The 27009-nt window shown below is 44.0% G+C and overlaps 1 protein-coding gene across 11 annotated transcripts in view; it reads right to left on the bottom strand.

Moving 5' to 3' along the window:
* GBF1 (golgi brefeldin A resistant guanine nucleotide exchange factor 1) overlaps nucleotides 1–27009 on the bottom strand; it is a 178424-nt gene that overhangs the window by 64265 nt on the left and 87150 nt on the right. For all 11 annotated transcript variants that reach the window (XM_074958518.1, XM_074958526.1, XM_074958522.1 and 8 more), the window contains exon 4: nucleotides 8836–8967. In XM_074958518.1, the coding sequence (XP_074814619.1) occupies nucleotides 8836–8967 (132 nt within the window). The remainder of the gene's footprint in view (nucleotides 1–8835; nucleotides 8968–27009) is intronic.

Consider the following 27009-nt stretch of genomic DNA (forward strand, 5'->3'; position numbering starts at 1 on the left):
CACACAGCACTTTGGGTTAGGAACTGCCTTTTATGTTTGCAAAGAGCTTATGTTCCAACAGACAAAGGAAAGGGGAGAGGAGTAAGTGATTAAGCTGGTTATGGCCCCCCCCCCAGGTCATGTTTTTGTTAGTAAGTTATAATACTACTCCCCAAACACCCATGGCCGAGCCAGAATCAGCTGTTAACTGCATCACACTGGGGAGAGAAAAAATGTCAACTTATGAAACCAGTTTCCATTTGGTAAACTCACTTCTACTACAGGCAGAGGAGTCCCTGCCTGGGGTTTCTCCCAGACAGGGAAGGAAGCTGTCCTCTGCTGCCTAAGGTCCCTCCCAAGGAGCAGGGGAGGGAGAAGAAATAGGCCAGCAGCTCTTCCAGGGGGAAAAGGGTAGACAGACAGAACCATGGTTGAGATACCAGAGCTGCAACCCTCCCACTTCAATCAATCATCAAGGCCCCTCTCTCCATTTCATTCTCTTGTATCTACAAACGTGGGTGCAGCTGAGAGGGAGTTTTGGACAGGATTGTTGCCAGTAACCGTATCTTGTGCCACATTTCAGTGGCTTTGGGAAAGCTGCCTCTGGCTTTGATTTCATTCTCATTTAAACAATGCCGCATTGAGCAAGAGTCTTGTTACCATCTTACCTAAACAGTCATTAGGAAAGAGAGGAGACAAACTAAACACTAGTTAATACCTCATTAACTGGGGACAGGGCTCCATGAACTGCAGCAAACACATATCTGGTAGAAGAGCCCTGGGAGCAAATGGGCCTTGTGCACTTGGCAGAGAAGCTGCAGCAGATTTGCTCTTCAGCTCTAGTAGCGTTCACACCTCAACTGCTAAAGTCTACATATTAAAGAAAGCTGCCCTTGTTGGGTTCCATGCCCTCCATGTCCAATCATGGAGAACAGGCTCAACAGTCCTATGCAGGTTCTGAAAAGCCACCAGGTAAGAAACATTTCTCACAGCTACGCAAATGGCAAGGGATGGCATCATGCTATGGAGCAGCCTGCCACTGGATCAGGCATGGATACTACTGGCTGAGGGGCAGTAGCCCACCAACTCAGCATGCATCCCTATCTTATGCAGATCTTGCCTTCCTCTGATGGGTTTGTTTTTACATATTTGGGCAATGCTTATATAACCCATCGTTATATAAAGTCTTATTAAACTGATCAGAGTCTGTCAGAGATTTGGATTGGTCATTTCTGACTCCATGTCAATGGCATCCAGTTGAGCACTGACACTTGGTAGCAAAGGTCAGCACGTGGACCTCAATGTCAGAGAGATGATAGTTTCTATCTGGCGGCCTGACTTAAAAGTAGACATTTCACTGCTTAGGATGTACCATGTCTTCTACCATTGCTATCACCAGCTCAGCTCTATCTGTGGTGGTGTTAGTGTAGACTAACTGAACTGGGTTAAGTGACCTTGTAGTTTTAACTACTGGCTCTCTTCTTTTGAGGAATTCAGGGGTCCTCTCAGCAGGAGCTTTAAGGGAAGTAAAATAATCGGAGTGGTGAAATATGCTTCAAACCTCTCAATAAGCAATCTCTTCCGCAGCTGCAAATAGCAATGGAGCAAAGATAGGCACTTCCAAGTGACTTGAACAGTAAATCAAACTAGCTGTAAAAACAGGTAGCATACCCAAGGTACAGCTGCTATAATTTATTCTCATCACTTCAACTGAGGAGGAAAATGGAAAAAGGAACAATCAGTGTTTTTTAATTTTAATAAATGAGAAGGTTCAGGGGACAATGCAGCATGTGAGAGTTAGGAACACAGGAAAAAAAGCTTAAAGGCCTACCCACATGTTGTCCTATAGACAGTCATACCACAACATGAAGTGAAGTCATTCCCCAAGACTTGGACTAATTAGCTAGTCATTTATTACTGGTCAGACTGCTGTACAAGTTCTTAGTAGCAGATGTATACACCAGAAAATAAAACTAAAAAGAACTGGGTCAGAACTGGAAGGGGATTCTTATTTTTACCACAATATAAACCAATTCTACTACCGCAGGAGGTATTTATTCTCTCTCAATCTATACAAGATGGATCTCTACTGCAGCATACAAATTCAATGAGTGGCTACCCTGTGGTGCTAAAGGTAGAGCTAAACTGGTGAAAATCCAGACCATACCTATACACATGCTGAGCTCAGTGATGTTGAGAGCGAAAATTTGTTTTAGAAGTGGAAATCTAGAAAGCTGCTATGGACCTTCTGAAGTCTATGACATGTATGGTGATCGCAGCAAAGCAAATACGTTTCAAAGGGAAAAGTAGAGAATATGCTTTTCAAATTCACTGCAAGCCTTGACTGAAGGTTAAGGACTGCTCAAGACATCTAGATACGTTTTGTGAAGTGCTGCAAAGGAGCCGGTGGTCGTGGTACATGTTAGTACCAGTGAGGTAGGGAAAGGTAGGAGAGAGGTTTTGGAGGCCAAATTCAGGTTGCTAGGTAAGAGAAGAAAGGATCTCCCTGGTAGCATTCTCTGAAATGCTTCCAGTTCCGTGCACAGGGCCAGTTAGACAGGCAGAACTACAGGATCTCAGTGCATGGATGAAATGGCGGTGTTGGGAGGAAGGATTTTGGTTCATTAGGAACTGGAGAACTTTGTGGGAAAAGTGAAGCTTATATAGGAAGGATGGGCTCCAGCTAAAGCTAAACGGAACCAGACTACTGGCATGTAAAATGAAATAGGTTGTAAAGCAATTTTTAAACTAAGGGCTGGGAGAAAGCCCACAGAGGAGCACATGGCTTGGACACGGACATACCTTCGGGGAGGATTTATTAAAAGGAGATAGACTATTACCCTGGTGAAGAGGAGAGGACAGAAGTTGAACAAAGTACAGGCAGGAACCGAAGAGAAACAGTCAAATGAAAAAATCCCATTCAGTTACATCACACTAAGGTAGACAACTAAATACTGACAAATTTAATAAATGCTTGTATACAAATGCTAGAAATCTAAGTACTAAGATGGGTCAACTTGAGTGCCTGGTATTAAATTAGGATTATAATAGGCATCACAGAAACTTGGTGGAATGATGATAATCAATGGAAAATGATAATACCAGGTACAGAATACATAGGAATGACAGAGCAGGCCACGCTGGCCGGGGAGTGGCACTACATGTGAAAGAAAGCATAGAGTCAAATATAGTAAAAATCTTAAATGAATCAAACTGTACCACAATTTCTATATCTATCTACATATATACATACACACACACAGAGAGAAAGAGAGAAATTCCGTGCTTGAATAATAAGAGTATAGCAGTTGGAATATACTACTGACCATCTGACCAGGATGGTGATTGTGAAATGCTCAGAGAGATTAGAAAGGCTACAAAAACAGAAAAAACAGTAATAATGGGGGATCAACTCTCTCCATATTGACTGGGTACATGTCACTTCAGGACAGAATGCAGAGATAAAATTTCTAGACAATATTATTTTGCTTCTTGGAGCAGCTAGTCCTGGAACCCACAAGAGGAGAGGCAACTGTTGATTTAGTCCTAAGTGGAGCACAGAATCTAGTCCAAGAGGTGAATATAGACCTGAACCACTCTAACAGCAACCATAATGTAATTCAATTTACCATCCTTGTAAGGGAGAAAATACCAAAGACATTCACCACAGTAGCATTTAACTTCAAGAAGGGGAACTACACAAAAATCAGAAAGCTAGTTAAACAGAAATTAAAAGGAATAGTCAAGAGGGTGAAATGCCTGCAAACTGCATGGAAACTATTTAACAAAAGCATACCAAAGGCTCCAACTAAATGTGTATCCCAAATTTAAAAAAACAGTATGAGAAACAGCAGAGTAAAAGAACCAAAAGGGAATCCTTTAAAAACTGGAAGTCAAAGCCTACTGAGGAAAATAGAAAGGAGCATAAATTCTGGAAAGTCAAGTGCTAAAGTATAATTAGGCAGGCCAAAAAAGAATTTTTAAAGTACCAAAAGACAAAAACTAACAGCAATTTTTTTTTTTTAAAGTATATCAGAAGAAGAAAGCCTGCCAAACAGTGGGGCCACTGGATGATCACAGTGCTAAAGGAGCACTTAAGGAACACAAGGCCGTTGCAAAGAAACTAAATGAATTCTTTGCATTGGTCTTCACCACAAAGGATGTGTGGGAGGTTCCCACACCTCAGCCATTCTTTTCAGGTGACAAATCTGAGGAACTGTCCCAGACTGAGTGTCAGTAGAGAAGTTTTTGGACAAATAGATAAATTAAAACAGTAATAAGTCACCAGAACCAGATGGTATTCACCCAAGAATTCTGTAATTTCATATTTGAGTTAATTCAGAACTACTAACTGTAGTATGTAACCTATCACTTAAATCAGCCTCTGGAATAAATGACAGAAGGACAGCAAATGTGAAACCGATTTTTTAAAAAGGCTCCAGAGGCAATCCTGGCAATTACAGGCTAGTAAGCCTAACTTCAGTACCAGGCAAATTGGTTGACACTATAATAAAGATCAGACACAATACGTTGGGGAAGAGTCAACATGGCTTTTGTAAAGGAAAACCATGCCTCACTAATCTATTAGAATTCTTTGAGAGGGTCAACACACACTTGGGCAAGGGTGATCCAGTGGACACAGTGAACTTGGACTATCAGAGAGCCTTTGACAAGGTCCCACACCAAAGGCTTTTAAGCAAAGTAAGCAGTCATGGAATAAGAGGGAAGGTCATCTCATAGATCAGTAACTGGTTAAAAGATAAAAACAAAGCGTAGGAATAAATTGTCAGTTTTTACAGTGAAGAGAGGTAAATAGCAGGTTCCCCCAAGGATCAGTACTGGGACCAGTGCTGTTTAACAATATTCCATATGATATGGAAATAGGGATAAACAGTGAGATGGCAAAAATTTGCCAACAATACAAAATTACTCAAGATAATTAAGTCCAAAGTAATGGATCTCACTAAACTGGGTGACAGGGCAACAAAATGGCACATGAAATTAAATATTGATAAGCACAAAGTAATGCACTTTGAAAAACATAATCCCAACTATACATACAAGACGACTGGGGTCTAAATTTGCTGTTACCACTCAAGAAAGATCTTGGAGTCATTATGATAGTTCTCTAAAAACATCCATTCAATGTGCAGAGACACTCAAAAAAGCTAACAGAATGTTAGGACCCATTAGGAAAGGGATAGATTAAAAAAACAGAAAATCTCAATGCCACTACAGAAATTCATGGTATGCCCACACCTTGAATACCGTGTGTGCAGTTCTGGTTGCCCCATCTCAGAAAAGATACATCACAACTGGAAAAGTTTCAGAGAAGGGAATCAAAAATATTTAGGGGTATGGAACAGCTTCTGTATGAGGAGAGATTAAAAGACTGACTGTTCATTTTAGAAAAGAGATTACTAAGCGGGGATATGATAGAACGGTGTGGAGAAAGTGAATAGGGAAGTGTTATTTACCCCATCTCATAACACAAGAAACAGGGCTCATCTGATGAAATTAATAGGCAACGGGTTTAAAATAAACAAAAGGAAGTACTTCTTCATACAACACACAATCTGTGGAACTCGTTACCAGGATACGTTGCGAAGGCCAAAAGAATGCGTTCAAAAAAGAATGACAAATTCATGGATGATAGGTCCATAAATGGCTATTAGCCAAGACGGTCAAGGACACAACCCCATGCTCTGGATCACTCAATAATTGCCCTATTCTGTTCCCTCTGAAGCACCTGGCACTGGCCACTGTAGGAAGGCAGGATATTGGGCTAGATGGACTATTGGTCTGACCCAGTATGGCTGTTATGTTCTCTACAGTGCCTATCAAAGAAGTCGGCTGCTAGTTGTCCTGTAGAAATATCAAAGCTAATCCAAATGCACTGGGAAACAATGGAGATAAATTTAATTGACGTTAATATTGTCACAAGGTTTCCTGTTGCTGCACAAAATTGCCATGGTACCTACAGAACGTAAGTGTCCAAGCAAAGATGAAGTGTTTACTTCAAAGCAGAAGACAATCCATGACAATATTTTGTAATGCTGACTATTTCTATGAAACTACATGCATGATAGATACATAATCATTTTACCTGTTTTTTGGTTGTTTTTTTTTTTAAACCATGATTACCTGTTCCATTCATTCCCTCTGGGGCACCTGGCATTGGCCACTGTCGGGAGACAGGATACTGGGCTAGATGGACCTTTGGTCTGACCCAGTATGGCCGTTCTTATGTTCTGACTGGACAGCAGACTTACAGGCTGCATGCTACACCATTAGTAAATGGCTGCATTAATACCAACTCGTAACAGATCTTTGTACTTTAGCCAGTTGGAGATCAGATGTCAAAAAGTGCGCTCAAGAACTGTATTACTCTGAAGAAGATGTTTTCTGATTTAAGAGTTTTCAACCACTCTCTCTCAATACTGGTTAGACAACCAACCATCTGACTAGCTGGCAGAGATTCCATCTGAGAGAATGAGAAATGTGTGTTGTCTACAAAATGCCTTTAGGAGTAGGAAGAGGGAGCTGTTTATAAACATATTGCATCTCAAGACACTTCCTCAAACATCTTGTCTTAAATACACCAGTCCTTCCACTGCACACTGGTCTTAAACCCTAAGTGCAGAGCACAGGCCATCTGCTCCCACACAGATCTAATGTATGCCAATTTTGGAAAGGATTCTGGTTTGGTCATTCAATTACCCAGAGTTAGAAAGCACAGCAAACATCAGCCACACTACATTTCCCCACTCTTCTTCCCTGTTTATAATCTGTGAAAAGCTTGCTTGTAAAGAAGAGTTTTACACTTTGTGAATCTTTATATAGCACTTTGATACTTCACTCCAGCACAGGAACTAAGTTAATATCACAAAAGGCAAAGTAAGAATGACAGGGATTTAATATAACAATGCAGCCACAGCCAGACATTCAATCAGCACCGTTAATCCCAGCCTCACTGGTGTCTGGAGAAGCACAAAAGGTAAGGCCCCTGCAAACATCACCTAAAGCAATCACTGAGAACTTGGATTACAGGTGCTGTTCCAAAACAAAACCCAAAGGATTCTGCCATTGCCTGCAAAAATCACACACCCCACACACTTTAGAGACGGCCTCTTGCTGGGAAGCTCTGGTGTGACCTGTAGCTAATTAGGAAGTTAAAGAATGTTGTCAAACTCTCAATCATTTTCTGTCTAGCTTTGTTAAAACAAACAATTGAAATTCTAAACCAACTGTCTTTAGCCATTTAAGCAGTTACCCTGCTGACTGAAACACAGTGTGTGTCTACTGTACAGGTGACGCTACCTGTTAAAACACAAAGCTAAAAGTGTATCTGACATTTTGGTCCTACTTCCCAGTTCACAAGCACGTACACAGGAAGTCACTGTGTACCCATTTTGCTTAGAAACTGTCATGTCCTCTTTCTACCAGGATACAACAGAGCTGCACTGTTGCTTACATTTTCAAAGGTGCACGTGCTAGAAATGGTTTATTTGTTGCTAATGCACTTATTGTCACAGTACATTACATTAAAATTACATAAAAAGTTTGGCGATATCCCACCAGTTAAGCATTTAATTTTATTATTACACACACCACTGCAGAGAAACCAAGGTACCGACCAGAAGAAACAGACTGAGATGCCCATTTTAATAGGTCACAAAGATCCCAGTTTCTTAGCATGTCTTTTCTTAACTTGGGGACTATGTTTCTTATGCTGAAGTGATGATTAGATTCACCTACAATACAAAGCTTTCCGGTAACAAGTCCCTGAAATCTAAGAAAGCAGGAGTTGCCATTTGTCACTAGATTCCAACTCCACAACCACTCCACCCTATAAACACAAAATGTGGGAGAGGACCTCAACTTTTGCCCATCCTTCAGATGCAATGCCTGGCTTCTTTGTTCCCACTATCTCTCTGCCACCTCAACACAAGCAGTGGCACATAGCATGTTCTGTGGTGATTGCTGAACAACTCAGTGCTTACAGCCACGAGGGGGTGCTACAGAACAACGCAACATGCACCACCCTCCACCCCTAATCTAGTGATGTTCCTAGAGTCGAGTAAGCACAGGAAGAGTTTCAAGTTTCCACTGAACCCTAATCTCCCATTCAGCTAATTTAAAAATATTAGTGCCACAAGCTGATTTCCTCCCTCTCCCCCATTTCTCCCAAGAAATACTCTCTCTTTATACAGGCAAACAAAGAAGTAAAAGCAAAACTACTGCCGTTGCAACTGTGAGAAGTTAGATTTTCAAGAGCTGATGGAGAAAATGTAGGCCACTGGACAGGGACTGGACTATACAAAAATTCACCTATCACAGAACTGTCAAGATCTGGGTATACCTCCCCAAGTAACCCTGCTGAGTTTATTGTGTGTGTGAGAACCTATTATTGTTACCCTTGCCCTCATTCTCCACTCTCCCTTCCCACCTTGGTATATGGCGTCTGCAAGCACATGACAAACACTCCAGTGCATGGACTGCTCCTTTATATATTTCTGTGACATACCTAACACACTTCTAGGTGCTTAAAATAAATATTCCAAATGCCTGTAATGGTTAGAAAAAACTAGAACTCCTAGAGCTATTTACTACCATCTACTACATTCTAAAGCTGTGAATGGAACTAGTCAGCATCATATGAACCAAGTTTACAGAAAAACCACTTCCCTATTATTTCCTAAGTATTGTGGAGATTCTGTCATCCCCACACCATCAGCCCAGGCAGACTTCAACTCTGAGAAGGCTGCAAATATGTATTACCCCGTTATGCATGGGATTTCCAGAGGATACACTTTGCTGGCATTTTGGGAAATGCCAGTGATCCAAGCCCCATACCTATTAATGCGTATGAGAGGAACTTGTTCACAGATGTCAGGGCCAATCCAGTGATGGGACCTGTAGTGTCTTCAGAACGGATTACTTCGAGGAAGGGTCGGAGAAAGACATTGGGTTCAATTTCCGAAAGCTCTGTAACAAAAAGAGAACATCGTTAGAGACTTAGCTTACCAATGGCCATACCACAGAACTAAAAGCCACTTGTGCTAAAAACAAATTATTGTAACAGGGGAGTAAGCTCTGTGGGACCTTGGTATACAGCCAGGATGATCATCCCTTTGGTGACTGACAGTATGATTCGAGCCTGAGACAACATGCTTGCAAACTCCAACAGCATACTACATACTAAGTCCTCACATTGCCAATTTGCTCATTAGTCTCATTCATTAGGTTGCATTTATTTTCCCTTCTAAGAAGCTGTCCAAGCTCAGTCTCTCAGGGAAGAAGCCCTGTAAATGGCTCATTACCCATTTCAGAAGATTGGTGGGAAGGTGGGGGCTGCTCCTAAAAAATAAGCACTGCAGAGTGAGGAAGGGTTTATGAAGCTCCTTAATTCTTATTCAAATGTAGTGATCTTCTAAACAGCCTTCTGGAGCCTCCCATCTGAGCTCCCACTATCAGAGCACTATGTAAACACCACAGAGCTGCGGCTCCTTAGATTAATGCTTTAATTAATTGGCAGATATAGCAGCATTTTCCTTGGATGCCTGTAATGTGATCAAATTAGCTATATAAAACCCGACACATCCTTCCCCATTCCCCCACAATATCCACTATCTGTGTGCATAGGATATCCACCACCTACATCTATAGTGTAAACACATGACTACGTTTGGTGAGTGTGTCCCAAGGGCTTGTATTGAAGTCAGTGTTCTAGACCAATTTCATTTTGTTTAGGCAAGAGAAACTGAGCCAAACCATTTTAGACACCTTCCCCCCTCCCCCAAACAACCTTGGTCTTCAGACTATACATCTAAACTTGGGAGTGAAAAAGGGGCAGTTACTTACCTGTAACTGGAGGTTCTTCGAGATGAGTGGTCCCTATCTGTATTCCACTGAGGGTTATGTGCATGCTCCATGCACCCAGAGCTTTTCCAAGTAGTAGCATCCACCGGTCCAGGTCTGTGCCCTTGCATTGCCTCGTGGTTTTGCCCAAGCAGATAAAGGGCAGAGCAGACCAACCGCACTTTCAGTTCCTTCACTACAGATCTACCAGATCCACAGCAGATGGGAAGGAGGATGGGATTGGAATACAGATAGCTACCACACATATCGAAGAACCTCCAGTTACGGTAAGTAACCTCCCCTTCTTCTTCAAGTGATGATACCTATTATATTCCACTGAGGATGATTAACAAGCAGTACCTAGCTAGCAGGAGAGTGTGGGAAGATGACGGAACCATGGAATGGAGGACCACTGCACCAAATGAGAATCATGCACTAGAGCAGCGGTTCCCAAAGTTTTGATGGTTGCACCCCCACCCCTTATTCCACCCCCGCCTCCGAGGGCTGGAGTGAGGCTGCGTCTCGCATCTCGGGGGGCGATGAGAACAGAGTAAGGGGGCCGAGGCTGGGGCCACAGCTGGGGGTGGGTCTGAGGCCGGGGCTGGAGGCAGGGGCAGGATCAGAGCCCGGCCGGGCTGTGGTGCAGGCCAGCAACCAGACCCACAGCAAGGTGGGGCTCAACTCCTTGCCTTGCCCCTAGCCTCAGCCCCAGGCTGGCAACGGAGCCCCGGCCTGCAGACAAGGCTAGAGATGGGCCAGGCATGCATGGGGCCGTGGACAAGGACACAGCTGGGGGCCAGACCGGAGCAGAGCTGAGGGCGGGGAGGGGCTGGTGGCACTCCCACCCCACCCCCAAGGGGGCTGGTCCAGGCCCTGCCCTCCCCCAGATGCCCTCCACACACCCCAAGGGGGGGGGGGCGCACCTCACACTTTGGGACTACTGCACTTGAGCATAATGAGAAAAAAAGGTGTGTACTGAACTCCACATGGCCGCCTTATATACGTTTGTCATGGAGAGTGGCAGTAGTTGTTGCCTGCACTCTCATGGAATGGGCCTGTATCCCATCTGGTGGAGACTGTCCTGGTAGTTGATTGCACGGTGTAATGCACCCTAAGACCCACTTTGAAATTCTCTGGGAGGAGAGGGCCTGCCCTTTAATTTTCTCTGCTATGGCAATGAATAGTCTAGATTTCCGGAAGGATTTAGTCTTCGATAGGTAAAAGGCCAGGGCCCTGTGGACACTGAGGGAATGAAGCTGCCGTTCCTCATTTGAGGCATGTGATTTGGGAAAGAAGGCTGGCAAACATATGGGTTGGTTGAGGTGGAAGCGGGAAACCACTTTTGGTAGAAATCTGGGACACGAGCACAGTGAAACTCTATCCCTATGAAATGTGATGAAAGGGGGTATAAAGGGAAATCATGTCTTACTAATCTATTAGAGTTATTTGAAGGGGTCAACAAACATCTGGACAAGGGGGATCCAGTGGACATAGTGTACTTAGATTTCCAGAAAGCCTTTGACAAGGTCCCTCACCAAAGGCTCTTAAGTAAATTAAGTTGCTGTGGGATAAGAGGGAAGATCCTTTCATGGACTGAGAACCAGTTAAAAGACAGGGAACAAAGGGTAGGAATAAATGGTAAATTTTCAGAATGGAGAGGGGTAACTAGTGGTGTTCCCCAAGGGTCAGTCCTAGGACCAATCCTATTCAACTTATTCATAAATGATCTGGAGAAAGGGGTAAACAGTGAGGTAGCAAAGTTTGCAGACGATACTAAACTGCTCAAGATAGTTAAGACCAAAGCAGACTGTAAAGAACTTCAAAAAGATCTCACAAAACTAAGCAATTGAGCAACAAAATGGCAAATGAAATTTAATGTGAATAAATGTCAACTAATGCACATTGGGGGGAAAAAAACAACTATACACACAATATAATGTGGGGCTAATTTAGCTACAGCTAATCAGGAAAGAGATCTTGGAGTCATCGTGGATAGTTCTCTGAAGACATCCATGCAGTGTGCAACGGCAGTCAAAAAAGCGAACAGGATGTTAGGAATCATTAAAAAAAAAAGGAAATAGAGAATAAGACAGAGATTATCTTATTGCCCTTATATAAATCCATGGTACACCCACGTCTTCAATACTGCATACAGATGTGGTCTCGTCATCTCAAAAAATATATACTGGCATTAGAAAAGGTTCAGAGAAGGGCAACTAAAGTGATTTGGGGTTTGCAATGGGTCCCATATGAGGAAAGATTAAAGAGGCTAGGACTTTTCAGCTTGGAAAAGAGGAGACTAAGGGGGGATATGATAGAGGTCTATAAAATAAGTGGTGTGGAGAAAGTGAATAAGGAAAAGTTATTTACTTGTTCCTATAATATAAGAGCTAGGGGCCACCAAAGGAAATTAATGGGCAGCAGGTTTAAAACAAATAAAAGGAAAGGTTTCAGAGTAACAGCCGTGTTAGTCTGTATTCCCAAAAAGAAAAGGAGTACTTGTGGCACCTTAGAGACTAACCAATTTATTTGAGCATAAGCTTTTGTGAGCTACAGCTCACTTCATCGGATGCATACTGTGGAAAGTACCGAAGATGTTTTTATACACACAAACCATGAAAAAATGGGTGATTATCACTACAAAAGGTTTTCTCTCCCCCCACCCCACTCTCCTGCTGGTAATAGCTTATGTAAAGTGATCACTCTCCTTACAATGTGTATGATAATCAAGGTGGGCCATTTCCAGCACAAATCCAGGGTTTAACAAGAACATCGGGGGGGGGGGGGGGGACATGGGGAAATATGTTACCTTGCATGACTTAGCCACTCCCAGTCTCTATTCAAGCGTAAGTTAATTGTATCCAATTTGCAAACGAATTCCAATTCAACAGTCTCTCGCTGGAGTCTGGATTTGAAGTTTTTCTGTTGTAATATCGCAACTTTCATGTCTGTAATCGTGTGACCAGAGAGATTGAAACGTGTAGACAACGGATCGTGTGGTGTGGTCAGGGTGAAAGCTGGAGGCATGTAGGAAGGAATAGCGGTCAGTAGGTTTCCGGTATAGGGTGGTGTTTATGTGACCATCGTTTATTAGCACTGTAGTGTCCAGGAAGTGGATCTCTTGTGTGGACTGGACCAGGCTGAGGTTGATGGTGGGATGGAAATTGTTGAAATCATGGTGGAATTCCTCAAGGGCTTCTTTTCCATGGGTCCAGATGATGAAAATGTCATCAATATAGCGCAAGTAGAGTAGGGGCATTAGGGGACGAGAGCTGAGGAAGCACTGTTCTAAGTCAGCCATAAAAATGTTGGCATACTGTGGGGCCATGCGGGTACCCATAGCAGTGCCGCTGATTTGAAGGTATATATTGTCCCCAAATGTAAAATAGTTATGGGTAAGGACAAAGTCCAGCCACCAGGTTAGCCATGACATCATCGGGGATAGTGTTCTTGATGGCTTGTAGTCCATCTTTGTGTAGAATGTTGGTGTAGAGGGCTTCTACATCCATAGTGGCCAGGAGGTGTTATCAGGAAGATCACCAACGGATTGTAGTTTCCTCAGGAAGTCAGTGGTGTCTCAAAGGTAGCTGGGAGTGCTGGTAGCATAGGGCCTGAGGAGGGAGTCTACATAGCCAGACAATCCTGCTGTCTGGGTGCCAATGCCTGAGATGATGGGGCGCCCAGGATTTCCAGGTTTATGGATCTTGGGTAGTAGATAGAATATCCCAGGTCGGGGTTCCAGGGGTGTGTCTGTGCGGATTTGATCTTGTGCTTTTTCAGGGAGTTTCTTGAGCAAATGCTGTAGTTTCTTTTGGTAACTCTCAGTGGGATCAGAGGGTAACGGCTTGTAGAAAGTGGTGTTAGAGAGCTGCCGAGCAGCCTCTTGTTCATATTCCGACCTACTCATGATGACAACAGCACCTCCTTTGTCAGCCTTTTTGATTATGATGTCAGAGTTGTTTCTGAGGCTGTGGATGGCATTGTGTTCCGCATGGCTGAGGTTGTGGGGCAAGTGATGCTGCTTTTCCACAATTTCAGCCCGTGCACATCGGTGGAAGCATTCTATGTAGAAGTCCAGTCTGCTGTCTCAACCTTCAGGAGGAGTCCACCTAGAATCCTTCTTTTTGTAGTGTTGGTAGGGAGGTCTCTGTGGATTAGTATGTTGTTCAGAGGTGTGTTAGAAATATTCCTTGAGTCGGAGACGTCGAAAATACGATTCTAGGTCACCACAGAACTGTATCATGTTCGTGGGGGTCATACACATTGTAAGGAGAGTGATCACTTTACATAAGCTATTACCAGCAGGAGAATGGGGTGGGGGGAGAGAAAACCTTTTGCAGTGATAAACATCCATTTTTTCATGGTCTGTGTGTATAAAAACATCTTCATCGGATGCATACTGTGGAAAATACAGAAGTGAGCTGTAGCTCACAAAAGCTTATGCTCAAATAAATTGGTTAGTCTCTAAGGTGCCACAAGTACTCCTTTTCTTTTTGCAAATAAAAGGAAGTAGTTCTTCACAGAGCGCAAAGTCAACCTGTGGAACTCTTTGCCTGAGGAGGTGGTGAAGGCTAGGACTATAACAGGGTTTAAAAGAACTAGATAAATTCATGGAGGTTAAGTCCATTAATGGCTTTTAGCCAGGATGGGTAAGGAATGGTGTCCCTAGCCTCTGTTTGTTAGAGGATGGAGCTGGATAGCAGGAGAGAGATCACTTGATCATTACCTGTTAGGTTCACTCCCTCTGGGGTACCTGGCATTGGCCACTGTCGGTAGACAGGATACGAGGCTGGACTGACCTTTGGTCTGACCCAGTATGGCCATTCTTATGTTCTTTCCATCATGGCTCCAAGTTTGCCAACCCTCCTTACAGAGGTGATAGCCACCAGAAAAGCGACCTTCATGGAAAGAAGAAAAAGGGAACAGGAGGGCATGGATTTAAAGGGAGAGTTCATTAAGGTCGTAAGAACTGGGCTGAGGTCCCACTGCAGAGTGATAGGCTGAATGGGCAGGTATTTACATACAAGGCCCTTCTAGAATTGGGCAGTCAAAGGGTGGTTAAAAATTGAATGTCCCTCCACCAGAGAGTGGAAAGTGCTAATAGCTACTGCTTGCATCCTGATGGAGTTGAGAGCAAGCCCCAAGGCCTTCAAAGAGAGGAAATAGTCCAAGAGCATCAGGATGCCAACAGCTTTCTGTTGGGCCCAGAAGGTGAAACGTGCCTATTTAGCTCAGTAGGATCATCTCGTGGAATCCTTCCTACTACTGGAGAAGAGATCTCATACTGCCGACAAACATTTTCATGCTAGCAGGTGTCCACCCAAAAAAAACAGGCTGTCAGGTGAAGCGTCTGTGGATTGAGGTATCCGAGTCTGCCGTTGTATTGTGGGAGCAGTTCCGGAAACGTTGGGAGGAGGAGTGGAGGATGTTTCAACATGTGGAGAAGAAGAGGAAACAAGAACTGCTGAGGCCAAAATGGAGCAATCAGGATGACCATTGCCCTCTCCCACTGGAGTTTGTGAAAGATGCTTTGCAAGAGTGGTAGGGGAGAGAAGGCATCGTTGATCTGGTCCAACCAGTCGATGACCAGGGTGTCTCCTTCTGAACGGGCACTGACTCCTCCCCTTGAGCAGTACTGAATACACTTGCTGTTTGTGCGAAATGCAAAAAAAGTCCCTAACCAGAGTTCCCCACTGACCAAAACTGTCCGCGATTACCGTGTCATGCAGTTTCCATTTGTGGTCAGTTGCAAAGTTCTCGCTGAGTGTGTCGGCAATCACGTTCTGGGTCCCTGGTAGGTTAGTTGCCGACAAGAGGTCGAGGATACCGTGTGTAATGAACCATTTCCAGAAATGCACTGCTTCCATGCACAGCACTGGAGACCTTGTGCCTCCTTGCTGATGTAGTAAACCATAGTGGTGTTGTCCAGCATGATGAGAACATGACAAGAATGGATGGACGATAAAAAATGCGTGGCATGCCTTGCATACTGCCCAAAGTTCCAGGATTCTGATGTGCATCCTGGCTTCTAGAATGGTCCAAGCTCCTTGTGTCATGCAATCTCCCATATTTGTTACTCAGCTGTCAAATGACATGTCTTTTATGACTGTCACGATTGGTGAGAAGAGCATTCCAGAGCAGACTTGAAGCGGGTCTGTCCACCATTGGAGAGAGATGACGACCTCTGGTTGGATTGCGAGAACGGTGTCCAGGCGTTTGTGCATGAGGCAGTATGCTCCCTGCGCTTATAGACAGCAGAAGTGCAGGTGAGCGAAGGCCATGACATACGTACAAGCAGTCATGTGGCTGAGGAGGGAGAGGCAAGTTCTGGCTGAGACCGAGAGGTTGAATGTCACTGAAGCAATCAAGCCCATTAGGCTCCGGAACCTGTCTTTCAGCAGGTGAGCATATGTGGAGGCCACATAAATGCATGCTCCAATGAACTCCAGGGACTGTGCGGGTATAAAGTCGATTTTTTGACTTTCACACTCACCTCTAAGGAGGAGAGGAGTAGAAGGAGCTGGGACTTTGATTCCCAAGCTTCCTTTCTGGATCACGCAGCCAGTTGTCCAGATAAGGGAAGACTAAAGATATCTCTGTCGGAGGTGAGCCACTACCCTTGGGGGAAAAAAATTGTGAAGATTCGGACAGCAGTAGTAAGTCTGAATGGGAAGACACTATATTGGAAGTGTTGCAGACTCAAGGCGAACCTCAGGAATGATCTGTGGGTCGAATGGATGTCAACATGGAATTTAGCATCCTGAATATTGAGAGCTGTAAACCACATGCCTTTTTCTAGCGAGGAAATGATGGCTGCGAGCGTGAGCATGTGGAACTTCAGCTTACAAATGCAACAGTTGAGGTGTTGAGATCCAAGACTGGTCTCCATCTCCCTTTCTTCTTGGGCACCATGAAATATGAGGAGTAGAACCCTGTGACCTGAAAGGCTACAAGGACTGGTTCCACTGCTCCTCTCTGCAGGAGGTAGTCCACCTCTAGGGTAGGAATATTGTTGTGAGAGTGAAACAGGTTTGTAGCGGGGGGCGTGAAGAAGGTAGCATCAAACTTGATCACACAGCCATGTCAAATGACATCCAGAATCCGTTTGTCTGTTGTTATTGAGAACCATGCTGGTAGAAAGAGTTTGAGACAGTCCCCAAAGGGGGCGAGTTGGCAAGAGCATTGGGGTGCAAAGTGGTTGATGGCTCTTTAGATGCACTCACAAATATTGCTTACACAAAGACTGAGTCTGCTGTGTGGCGGGCTGACCATCGGTGGACCAGTCAGGCAAGACCTGTGGACCTTCAGGCACTTCTGTGGAGGTTCGTAGGCTCTCTAGTGGTAGAACTGAGGAGTTCAATAGCATTGTGTAGGTGATGGAGTATATATTTTAATTTCAGCGCTGGTGTATATTTGCCTCGGGATCAAAGGGTGGGTCTAGAGTCTTTCAGTGAGTGTAAAGAATCATCTGTCTTCTGGTTGAAGAGGGTGATTCATCAAGGGGAGGTCCTCAATTGTGCTCTACACTTCTCTAGGAGCAAGCTGCTCGACCCCCGCTCCATCCCAAGCCCTGCCCCCACTCCACCCCTTCCCCACTCCGCCCCCAGCCCTGCCCCCTCCCCTTCTCCCCAGTGCCTCCTGCACGCCACGGAACAGCTGAACGCAGAGGGCAGGAGTGCTGGGAGGGAGGGGGAGTAGTTGATCAGCGGGACCATTGGTGGGTGGGAGGCACTGGGGAGGAGCTGGCTGATGGTGGGTGCTAAGCACCCACTATATTTTTTTCCATGGGTGCTCTGGCACTAGATCACACACTGAGTCAGCACCTAAGTCACCAAGGATGAGAGAAAAGCAGAAGCTCCAACTCGGATTATGTGTTGGTGATAAGGAACTGAACACGTGGTCGGTCCATCCTGCCCTTTATCACCTCGGGTGAAACCATGAGGCAATGCAAGGGCACATGTGTGGACCAACACACACAACTACTTTGAAAAGCTCTGGCTCTGGGTACATGGCGCATAAGCATACCCCTCAGTAGGGACCATCACTCGAGGAAGAATGTGCTATTATGCAAATTCTTGTTGCTTTGTACAACAGGAGTCCTATGTACAGCTGCCTCAGAGACAGGCAGATGCATAGAGTTGTATGTTGAGAAGGAACCAACAAGGGAACTTTCTACCTGGGCTTGGAGATGCTTTAAGTTCAGGTTTGTGAGTTAGAACACAGGCATAACTTGGACTCAGGCTGGAGCCCACTTACTTTTCGAGCTAAATCATTCTAGTGCCGATAGTTCTCCAATGCCTTCCCACAATTCCCCCTGAAGGACAGATAATTTATCCCACAACCGACAGGGAAATAATTCTGGAGTGTCTCAGCATAAAGAACTAGAGGCCAGAGCAGAAACAGTGAGGACACAGTAATAAGATTATGGCTTTGCAGTGGGATTGCTCACAGTAGGACTAGGACAACTTGGGTGCTCAAACCCAGATGCCAATTACCCAGGTCAACTGTGTAGACATAGCCTAAAGCAAAGTAATATGGTTTCTTCTACTCCATTTGTAATGAGAAAGAAAACCTGTAGACAAAAAACCACAAGGAGCACAAAAAGGATAATATTCTGATATGACATTACAACTGTATGACTTCTCAATAGCTCATGGAAATGCACAGATCATGAGACATGCTTTCAACCATGCTTAAGGGTATGTCTACACTGCAATTAGACACCCACATTGTTGTGCCAGCTGACTCAGACACAGGGCTTGGGCTAAGGAGTTAATTGCGGCTTAGATGTTCTGGTTGAGGCTGCAGCCCAAGCTCTGGGACACGCTCACCTCACAGGGTCCTAGAGTTCTAGCTCCAGGCCAAACCCCCACATCTACACTGCAGTTAAACGGCCCTTTAGCCTGAGCCCCATGTACTCGATTCAGCTGGCACAGGCCAGCCATAGGTTTTAAGTGCAGTGTAGGCATATACTAAATTTGCTTTGTAGAACCGTCACAAGGTGACTGGCCTTCTAAGAGGGAGCAGGGCCAGTGCACCTGTGCCTGGTCATCTGACCCTAGTTAGGCTTAAAAGAGTGAAGCTCGGCATATAAAGAGTCAGAGAGATACCCAGTGGGGGGGGAACTGGCTGAGAAAGAGGCAGGAAGCTGCAGGAAGCAAAGAAGCAGGAGCAGGACTGCCAGAGTCCCCTGGCAGGGGAGGCAATGAGAGCCTAAAATGTAACAGGCGAGCTGAGGAGCCATTTTGTTTAAGTTTGGACAATAAACATGCCTACAAGAAACTGAAGGCGTGGCAGTGACTCGTTAGAAAGCTGGGGAATATCTCTGTCTTGTTATAAGTGCACTTTTCTAAGGTTACAGGCACCTGTGCAATATTAAAAAATATACAAAACTAATGGATCTATATTGACAGACTTAGGATCAGCTTTGAGGATCTATCAAAATAGTCACCAAGTTAATCAACCCATCGTACATACCTGCCAAACCATTCACCCTTCCCTCAGCCCTCTCTTACAAGAATCCAGAAAGGTAGAGGAGTTGTGCTCCTAATGTTAATAAATCAAGTTTCATCAGGCACGTGTATACTAACAGTTCCAGTGCTGAGGATCCCTCATAGAAAGAGCCCTTACGTAACTAGACAGCTTCCTTTTAAGCCAAAGGCTGATCGCTCAGTGTCTGTTTCACAACTGCAGCAGTACCACACTGGGGGAGAGCTGCTGTCTCAGGTACCCAAGACCCATACTGCTTGGGGCCTTTAAGATTGCTTGTCAAGAAAAGCACAGATGAAAAAATTGCTCCTGCCTACCCAAAGGAAGCTTAGGACCTAATACAGTCCTGCCTCAGCATGGGAGGCTGACACAGATGACATCTCGAGGTCCCTTCCAGCTTTACTTTTCTATGAATACCAGATTGAAATCCTGAGTAACAAACAGATGCACTGCCTCAGTTAAGGGGACTTATATAAATCTCTGCTGTTTCTTCCCCTACTAACAAGCTTCTACTTAATCTTACCTGTGTGAAGCCTCAGCCAGTGAGTAACTAAACTGCATCAACCATATTGACAAGACAGAAACAGAGGTAGGTATCAGGATATAGAACACACCATAGTTCATACCTCTCTCAACAACCCCATTGAACACCACACATACTATTTGAACAGGAAGGATGAGCGTACAGAGACACGTTGTCTTAGTGCATATCACATGGTAATGCGTTTCTTTATCCTGCATCTAGACCACACATAGGCCTTGTCTTCACTAGGAAAAAGTTGTGTTCTCAATCCAATTTAACTGGTTAACTAAAATCCTAATGAAGACAAGGCAGTCTGTAGCCTTCACATAAATTAGGAGTTTGAGTGAGACTAGTTTTTAAACTATCTGCTACCTCATATGAAGGACTACAAACTGCCTTGTCTTCACTAGGATTTTATCTTTAGTTAGTACACCATTTTCCCATAGTGAAGACAAGGCCACCGAAGATTACAAGTCTGCTACTGCCTTCAAGTTAGTGGACCTGATCCTCAATCTCATGCTTTTACATCCAGAGGTCCTGGGTTTAATCCCCAAAGACAAGCCCATCCAAGAACGTCACCTACATATGAGAAGCCTCAGGGAATGTGAACCTTTATCTTTTGGGATGTCTCTGAAAGGGAGTACACCCACTCACTAGCAACCCCATCTACTCCTGCTAGAGACAGCAGCAGATGTGTCCAGCAATGTCTCACAATCAACAAAAAGAAAAGGAGTACATGTGGTACCTTAGAGACTAACAAATTTATTTGAGCATAAGCTTTCATGAGCTACAGCTCACTTCATCCGTGAGCTGTAGCTCACGAAAGCTTATGCTCAAATAAATTTGTTATAGTCTCTAAGGTGCCACAAGTACTCCTTTTCTTTTTGCGGATACAGACTAACACGGCTGCTACTCTGAACCACATAATCAACAGTATCACAGGCAACTGACAGATCAAAATGAATCAGCACTGACACCTGATCAGTCTTCAGAAGATCAACTAGTGTTGTTGTTCTATCATACCCAGGTTAGAAAACAGAGCCAAGAGAGACTAGAGTTACTTATATTTAAGGGTTTGTCTACAAGGAGCAGTAACGCAGACTACAGGGGTATGATATGTACAGTGCACAAACATGTTGTGCATTAATAGGTCCACAAAGACCCTGCTGGTGCGCACTAAAGGTTCCCTAGTGTGCTATAATGCAGTGCTGTTTGAAACAGTACTACGTTAAAGGCCATTAGGGAATGTTACAAAGATTAATCATTACAGCATATACTACTGTAATTAGTTGATGTAAATAATATACATGAGAAAGTCCCCCAAACCTCCAATTTTTGGACATCTACATAAGACTCGCAAATTGCTAAAAATAAATCCCCCAAAATAGAAGCCCTAATTATGAGAGAGTGCTGTCCGTCTGTGATCCCCCTCTTCACCGAGTTCTCTATTAATAGGATTTTTGCATTATTTAAAGATCTATTTCCATTAGGATCTCCATATATAGTTAAAAATATCAATATGCAAATAGAATAGTGTTTGATATTTGGAGTAATTACCTGTAGTTTTTGGGAAGGGAGTGTAAGGAAAGGGATTGCTCCCTGAGCATATCCAAGTACCTTCAGAGAGAGTCTGAAGCCCAGTGAAGTTTCTAGCGACCACCATCTGAAGGCTGTTCAGTGGCCTATGTGATGTCTCTGGTCTCAGTCTGGTTCTTAGGGGACTAGTGTCCATAATGTCATTAGGGGTCCCTTATTGGTTGCTTTGGCAAATACACCAAGGATTCAACATGCAGGATGATTGAAATCTTGCACCATCTTTTCATAAGAGGACTGAAACTCAGTGGCAGTGCAGTGTTATATGGGGGAAGCCTGTGCAGCATCTGTCCGTGCTATATGTCATCTGTAAACAGACAACATCCCTTTCCTGGACTATAAATTCAGCACCTAAAAACAGCACTAACATTTCTAGAAATTTTTAAACATAATTCTTGAGCTTTTATTTAAACAAAGTCAACAGAGAAACCCATAAAAATAATTCTATATTTACTCAGTGTTTTGTGCTTCAATAATGTAGTTCAGAAGGTCTCCCATCAAAGGTTCACACAGCCAATATTGCAGAGAACTGTCAATTTCAAAATCATACGCCCAGTACCTCCTGCCCACATATTGCAATTGCAGTCTGTGCCCCTTCAACGTAGCTTTCTCAGCCACTACGCTCTCATCTCGTCTCTACTAATAACAAAAACTGGACAAAGTATCAGAGGGGTTAGCTGTGTTAGTCTGTATCCACAAAAACGAGGAGTGAAGAAGTGGGTTTTTTACCCATGAAAGCTTATGCCCAAATAAATCTGTTAGTCTTTAAGGTGCCACTGGACTCCTCGTCGTTTTTGTAAAAACTGGACAGTATCTTCCATTTCCCTGTTCTATTACTGGCTTGGGTTGAAGGTTCATATACTGCTTAGCGGAGAAGGGAGGGGTCACATCTTTAAGGAGTAGCTCAGCCCTGAAAGCTAATAGAGAAGACCTTTTGATCAAGAATTGGGGTGGGAAGGGAGATGAGGAGCTGTTTGCAGATTGATCCTTTTAAGACATCTGACTGAAAAGCAAAGTTGTGTGACACCCTGGCAGCATGGGAACCTCAGGGAAGAGACAGCAAAACCCATTTCTAACCTATTTTAAAAATGGCTTAGCCATCATAATATCTGTTTAAACGAAGTATTGAGTGTTTGAAAATTCAGACTTAAAAATTATGATGGCTAAGCCATTATTTAAAGCACTTTGGAAAGGTGTTCATGTGTTCTTGTCCCTAGGGTTCCTGCTCTGCCAGGGTCAGATGTCTCATCACTTTCCAGTGAAAGTCACCACACCAGCAAGAAGCTCAGAAATCCTGATAATTAAAGGTTTCAGAGTAACAGCCGTGTTAGTCTGTATTCGCAAAAAGAAAAGGAGTACTTGTGGCACCTTAGAGACTAACCAATTTATTTGAGCATGAGCTACAGCTCACTTCATCGGATGCATACTGTGGAAATTGCAGAAGACATTATATACACAGACACCATGAAACAATGTCTGTGTATATAATGTCTTCTGCAATTTCCACAGTATGCATCCGATGAAGTGAGCTGTAGCTCACAAAAGCTCATGCTCAAATAAATTGGTTAGTCTCTAAGGTGCCACAAGTAATCCTTTTCTTTTTGATAATTAAAGATGTCTCTCCAAGTGAACTTCCCAGCAAGGGGCATCTCATTGCATGAGCTCTCAGAAACATGGGAAATTTCTCCTGATTGGGCACCTGATTTCAGCTGTGGAATAAAGACATTAATGTTGTGTACTATTGAGAAGAACAAACTGAGTGAGTGTCAAAAGCAGATCAAAATCTCACCCAGGGTCCCCAATATCTGCAAACTGCTCAGAATGGGGGTGGGGGAGTTATAGTAAAAATTGGGTTCTAGTGATCCATAGAGGGGTTGGGTCTCCTTTAGGAAACAGCTTCAGGACACCTTCAACTAGCATTACCATACATAGCGGTTTTCCCAGACATTTCCTCTTCGATCCTCCACCCTCTATCCATGCAGATTTTTCAAATAAGAGGCAATGTCCGGATTTTTGTGGAGCAGATATCACAGCTCAGAAAGAGCTGGCTCTGTGTCCTGATTGGTCCCTCCACTGCAGCCGCAGCGCTGGCTCCCACCCCTGGGGAGCGGGAGAGGTAGGGAGACACTGAGGGATAGTTGGCACTGCATCCCAGGCCTGCCCATCTGCCTTGCCACCATGACAGAAAGTGACACCGTCCCCCACCTCGAGAATGAGGCCGCAGGTACTCCCTCTAGCACCCTCCAGGTACTCTTCCCAGTACACACACCCGCTCCAGTACCCCTCCAAATACACACACCCCTCCAGCACCACCCCAAATACCCCTTCCCAGTACACACACACACACACACACACACACACACACACACACCCTCCAGCACCCCACCAAATACCCCCTCCAGAACCCCCAACTGTACCCCCCCGCCCCCAGCAGCATCTTCTTTTTGGGAACCTGAAAGATGGTAACCCCACCTCCAACTCTCCATTAACGGAAAATTCAGGAGTAACTCTAATGCAACGTCAAGAAAGCAAATAAAGAAGCGAACCACAACAGCTCTGTGGTAGGCTCAGATGACCCAAGGCAGTGTATGTGGATTGAGCAAGTAGTGAAGGGAATGTCCTTAATCGCTTTAGTAACATATTAAAAGCAGCTTGGTCAAAAGAGCCAGATTTTTAGTATGAAGTTAGAAACCCTGCAACCACCATGCTTTCACTCGCAGATCCTCTGGACTACTTCCAGTTATGAGAACACCAGACCCATTCAGTTTCAGGTTGTGCTGTTGTGCTTTTACAACAAAGGTATAAACTTCCATTCGCTTTGCAGCACAGCTGTATAGTTAGGGACAGTTATAGTTATTCCTCACTGAAGCGCTTGCTTTTAATGAAAGTTTAGATCTCTTTTGTACTGAAAAAACTAGGAGCCATCCCACCACCGAGCTCTGTTACATCATGCCACCTTCAATAGCAGACTAGAAACCTCCTCTCCCTACCTCTCCAAGCAACACCTAATTTCACTGAGGGCAAAAGTCAGTCTCCTCCTGTTGGGAGGCCATCCCATCCAATTGCACTCCAAAGCCTGGCTGGTGCATCTAACATCTCAGAAAACAAGGTGTATTAAGGCCACTCATTCCCCTGCATTCCTGGTACAGAAGATTGGGTCCGTCTGTGAAGAAATTTCATCTCATTGCTGATACACTGTTGGCACATTCCTGATCTAAAATGCTCACATAAGCTGCTTTCTCTGGTAGTTAAACTCTTCACTCCTGAGTAACTCTTATCAGGGTCTGCTATGCGTTTCGAATCAGATTAAATGAGCAAGAAAAAATAGTTTATGACAAGTTATTTCAACATCATTTATCCACAGCACAGGCAACTGCAATGCAAACCACATGACCTGCCTGACCCTTTCCTATGCAACAGCTGTTACCCTTTGATGTTGAGCCTTAAGGAAGGCTGTTGAAACCCTCTTTATTATGTGCACCTCACTGTAACACACACCAGACAACTCAGACAAGAACACATTTCCAGCATGAGGCACTTTCCCTAATTAAGCACTGACTTACATTACAAACAGGTCTTTTTCTTATTAATCTGAGCAATAGGTAAAAGCAACACTAAATTCAGGCAATTCATCCATTTGTTCCAGGACACGTGGTTTTTCCTGGTTGTGGTGCACCGTAGTCTGAACAGTGTCCCTGAACAAATGTTTGTGCAGTGTCTAGATTAGCTATTAAAATCAGGTTTCTAACTCAAGTTAGAGTGGAACAAAACATCTTGTCTAGACAAGGCCTCTGGAATCAAAAACAGGACTGCAACTTCTACAAAGACTGATCCTACCTCAGTGAACTACCTGTTCATCTGGCCACAGAATCCCATAGCATGAACACCTTCAAACAATGGCAACTGGGTCCCTAAGTATAGCCCTAAAGCCCAAGGTATCATGAGAGTCCCTCCAAAGAAAACTTGTAACCACCTAACCTTCCATAATGGTTACCAAAAATGCACTCTCTCACCCTACATAAACCCTCAACAAGGGGAGAAGATTGGGTTCTGCATCCACCCAGGCTGGCAGCCTGAGAGGAAACTGAGGGATAGCTGTCAAGTGGGAGACTTTACACCCTCGGTTCTAGTATGCTGAAGAGAGGGCCATACACACATTCCCCCCTGGGTGTTTTGAAAGAGGTTCTGTTGCTGCATGGCAGAGCATGTGAGCTCACTGTGGGAATCTGCAGAAGCAATGTTTTGAGGGCGAACCCTTAGTTTGTAAATCTCTGAAATCAATACTTCACAATAATACATGGGGATATAACAGCAGGTTTGTAGGGGGGAAGAGATAAATATGGGTCTAAAATGAAGGACGTCCCAGCTAATGAGGGAGAGCTGAGAGGTTAATTACCAGTCCTTTTCAGAAAGTCTCTAAATACACTCTCCAAGTCTAATTCCCTGTGAATTAGCGCAGGCATTCAGGGGCCCTGCATGTGTTACTGAAAGGAGAACGGTGCCATTCACAGCCACACATGAATGCAGGGCTACAATTACAAATGTAGTTTGACAGGGAGAACCCAGAGCTGTCAAGCCCGTTCTGTTTGCCTAATTTCATTACAATGGCACAAATGCTTTCATTTGTCAGACTGCAGCTTCATGTGTTTATCTCCTTTTCACTAAACATGACTTTAACAAATGATTGCTTCATTGTGCTGTGATCTCAAGAGGCCCTCTGAACTGAGATTTTATTTTGGGGGAAGGGGACATACAATATGTAATGAACATTTGCCACTCTTGATATCTTCTGGTCAGGACACCTTCAGCTCATTTAAGGGCCTGTCTCCATTAGTGACTGTTAAAGTCTCCTACCTTAGCTACCACTTGTACAGCTCCTCCAGTGATAGTAATGCTGAGAGTTTTGGCTTAGAGTAGCTGCTCTTCCTTATTAAAAATCCTTTGACTTTTCCCATGAGCAGGCATTTGCCCTGGCATCCTCAGCTAAAATATTATAAAAACACTCCATCACCACCAACACTGTTACACAACATACTGTCCACCAGGCTGCAGTATTCTGCTCCAAAGGTGGATGCATTTCAGTGGCATTATAAAAATTTGAGAAGTATTCATTACTCCTTCACAAGGAAAACAAACGTGTTAAACACCAACGGCAAGCATGGAGCTGTACAAAGCACAAACATTCCTTGTTCCTACTCAGAGGTGCTTACAACACAGGAGACAAAAGAGAAGAGATGCATTTACAGACCTAGATGATACACCATTCACATTTCTTTGGATTAAAAAAACTCCCCCTATCCTGTTATTTTACCGATATAGAATTGAATGCTTGGGCTTTGTGGAAGAAATAGGTTTGGTGGTGGATTTTAATTCAGAAGTTCAAGAAACTTGTCTTAATTAATTGTGATCTTAATAATTAAAACTAAAGAAACAGATAGGAATTGCACCATAAAAATTTTTCCTTAAGCTATAGTTGATCTGTAATTAGCTGGATGTCATGTCCAACAAGCTCTATTCCAGAACTAGGGCAGCACTAAAACTGAACTGAGCAGCTATTTGGCATG

Source organism: Natator depressus, chromosome 7 (genome assembly GCF_965152275.1).
Source record: "Natator depressus isolate rNatDep1 chromosome 7, rNatDep2.hap1, whole genome shotgun sequence".
Taxonomy (NCBI): domain Eukaryota; kingdom Metazoa; phylum Chordata; order Testudines; family Cheloniidae; genus Natator; species Natator depressus.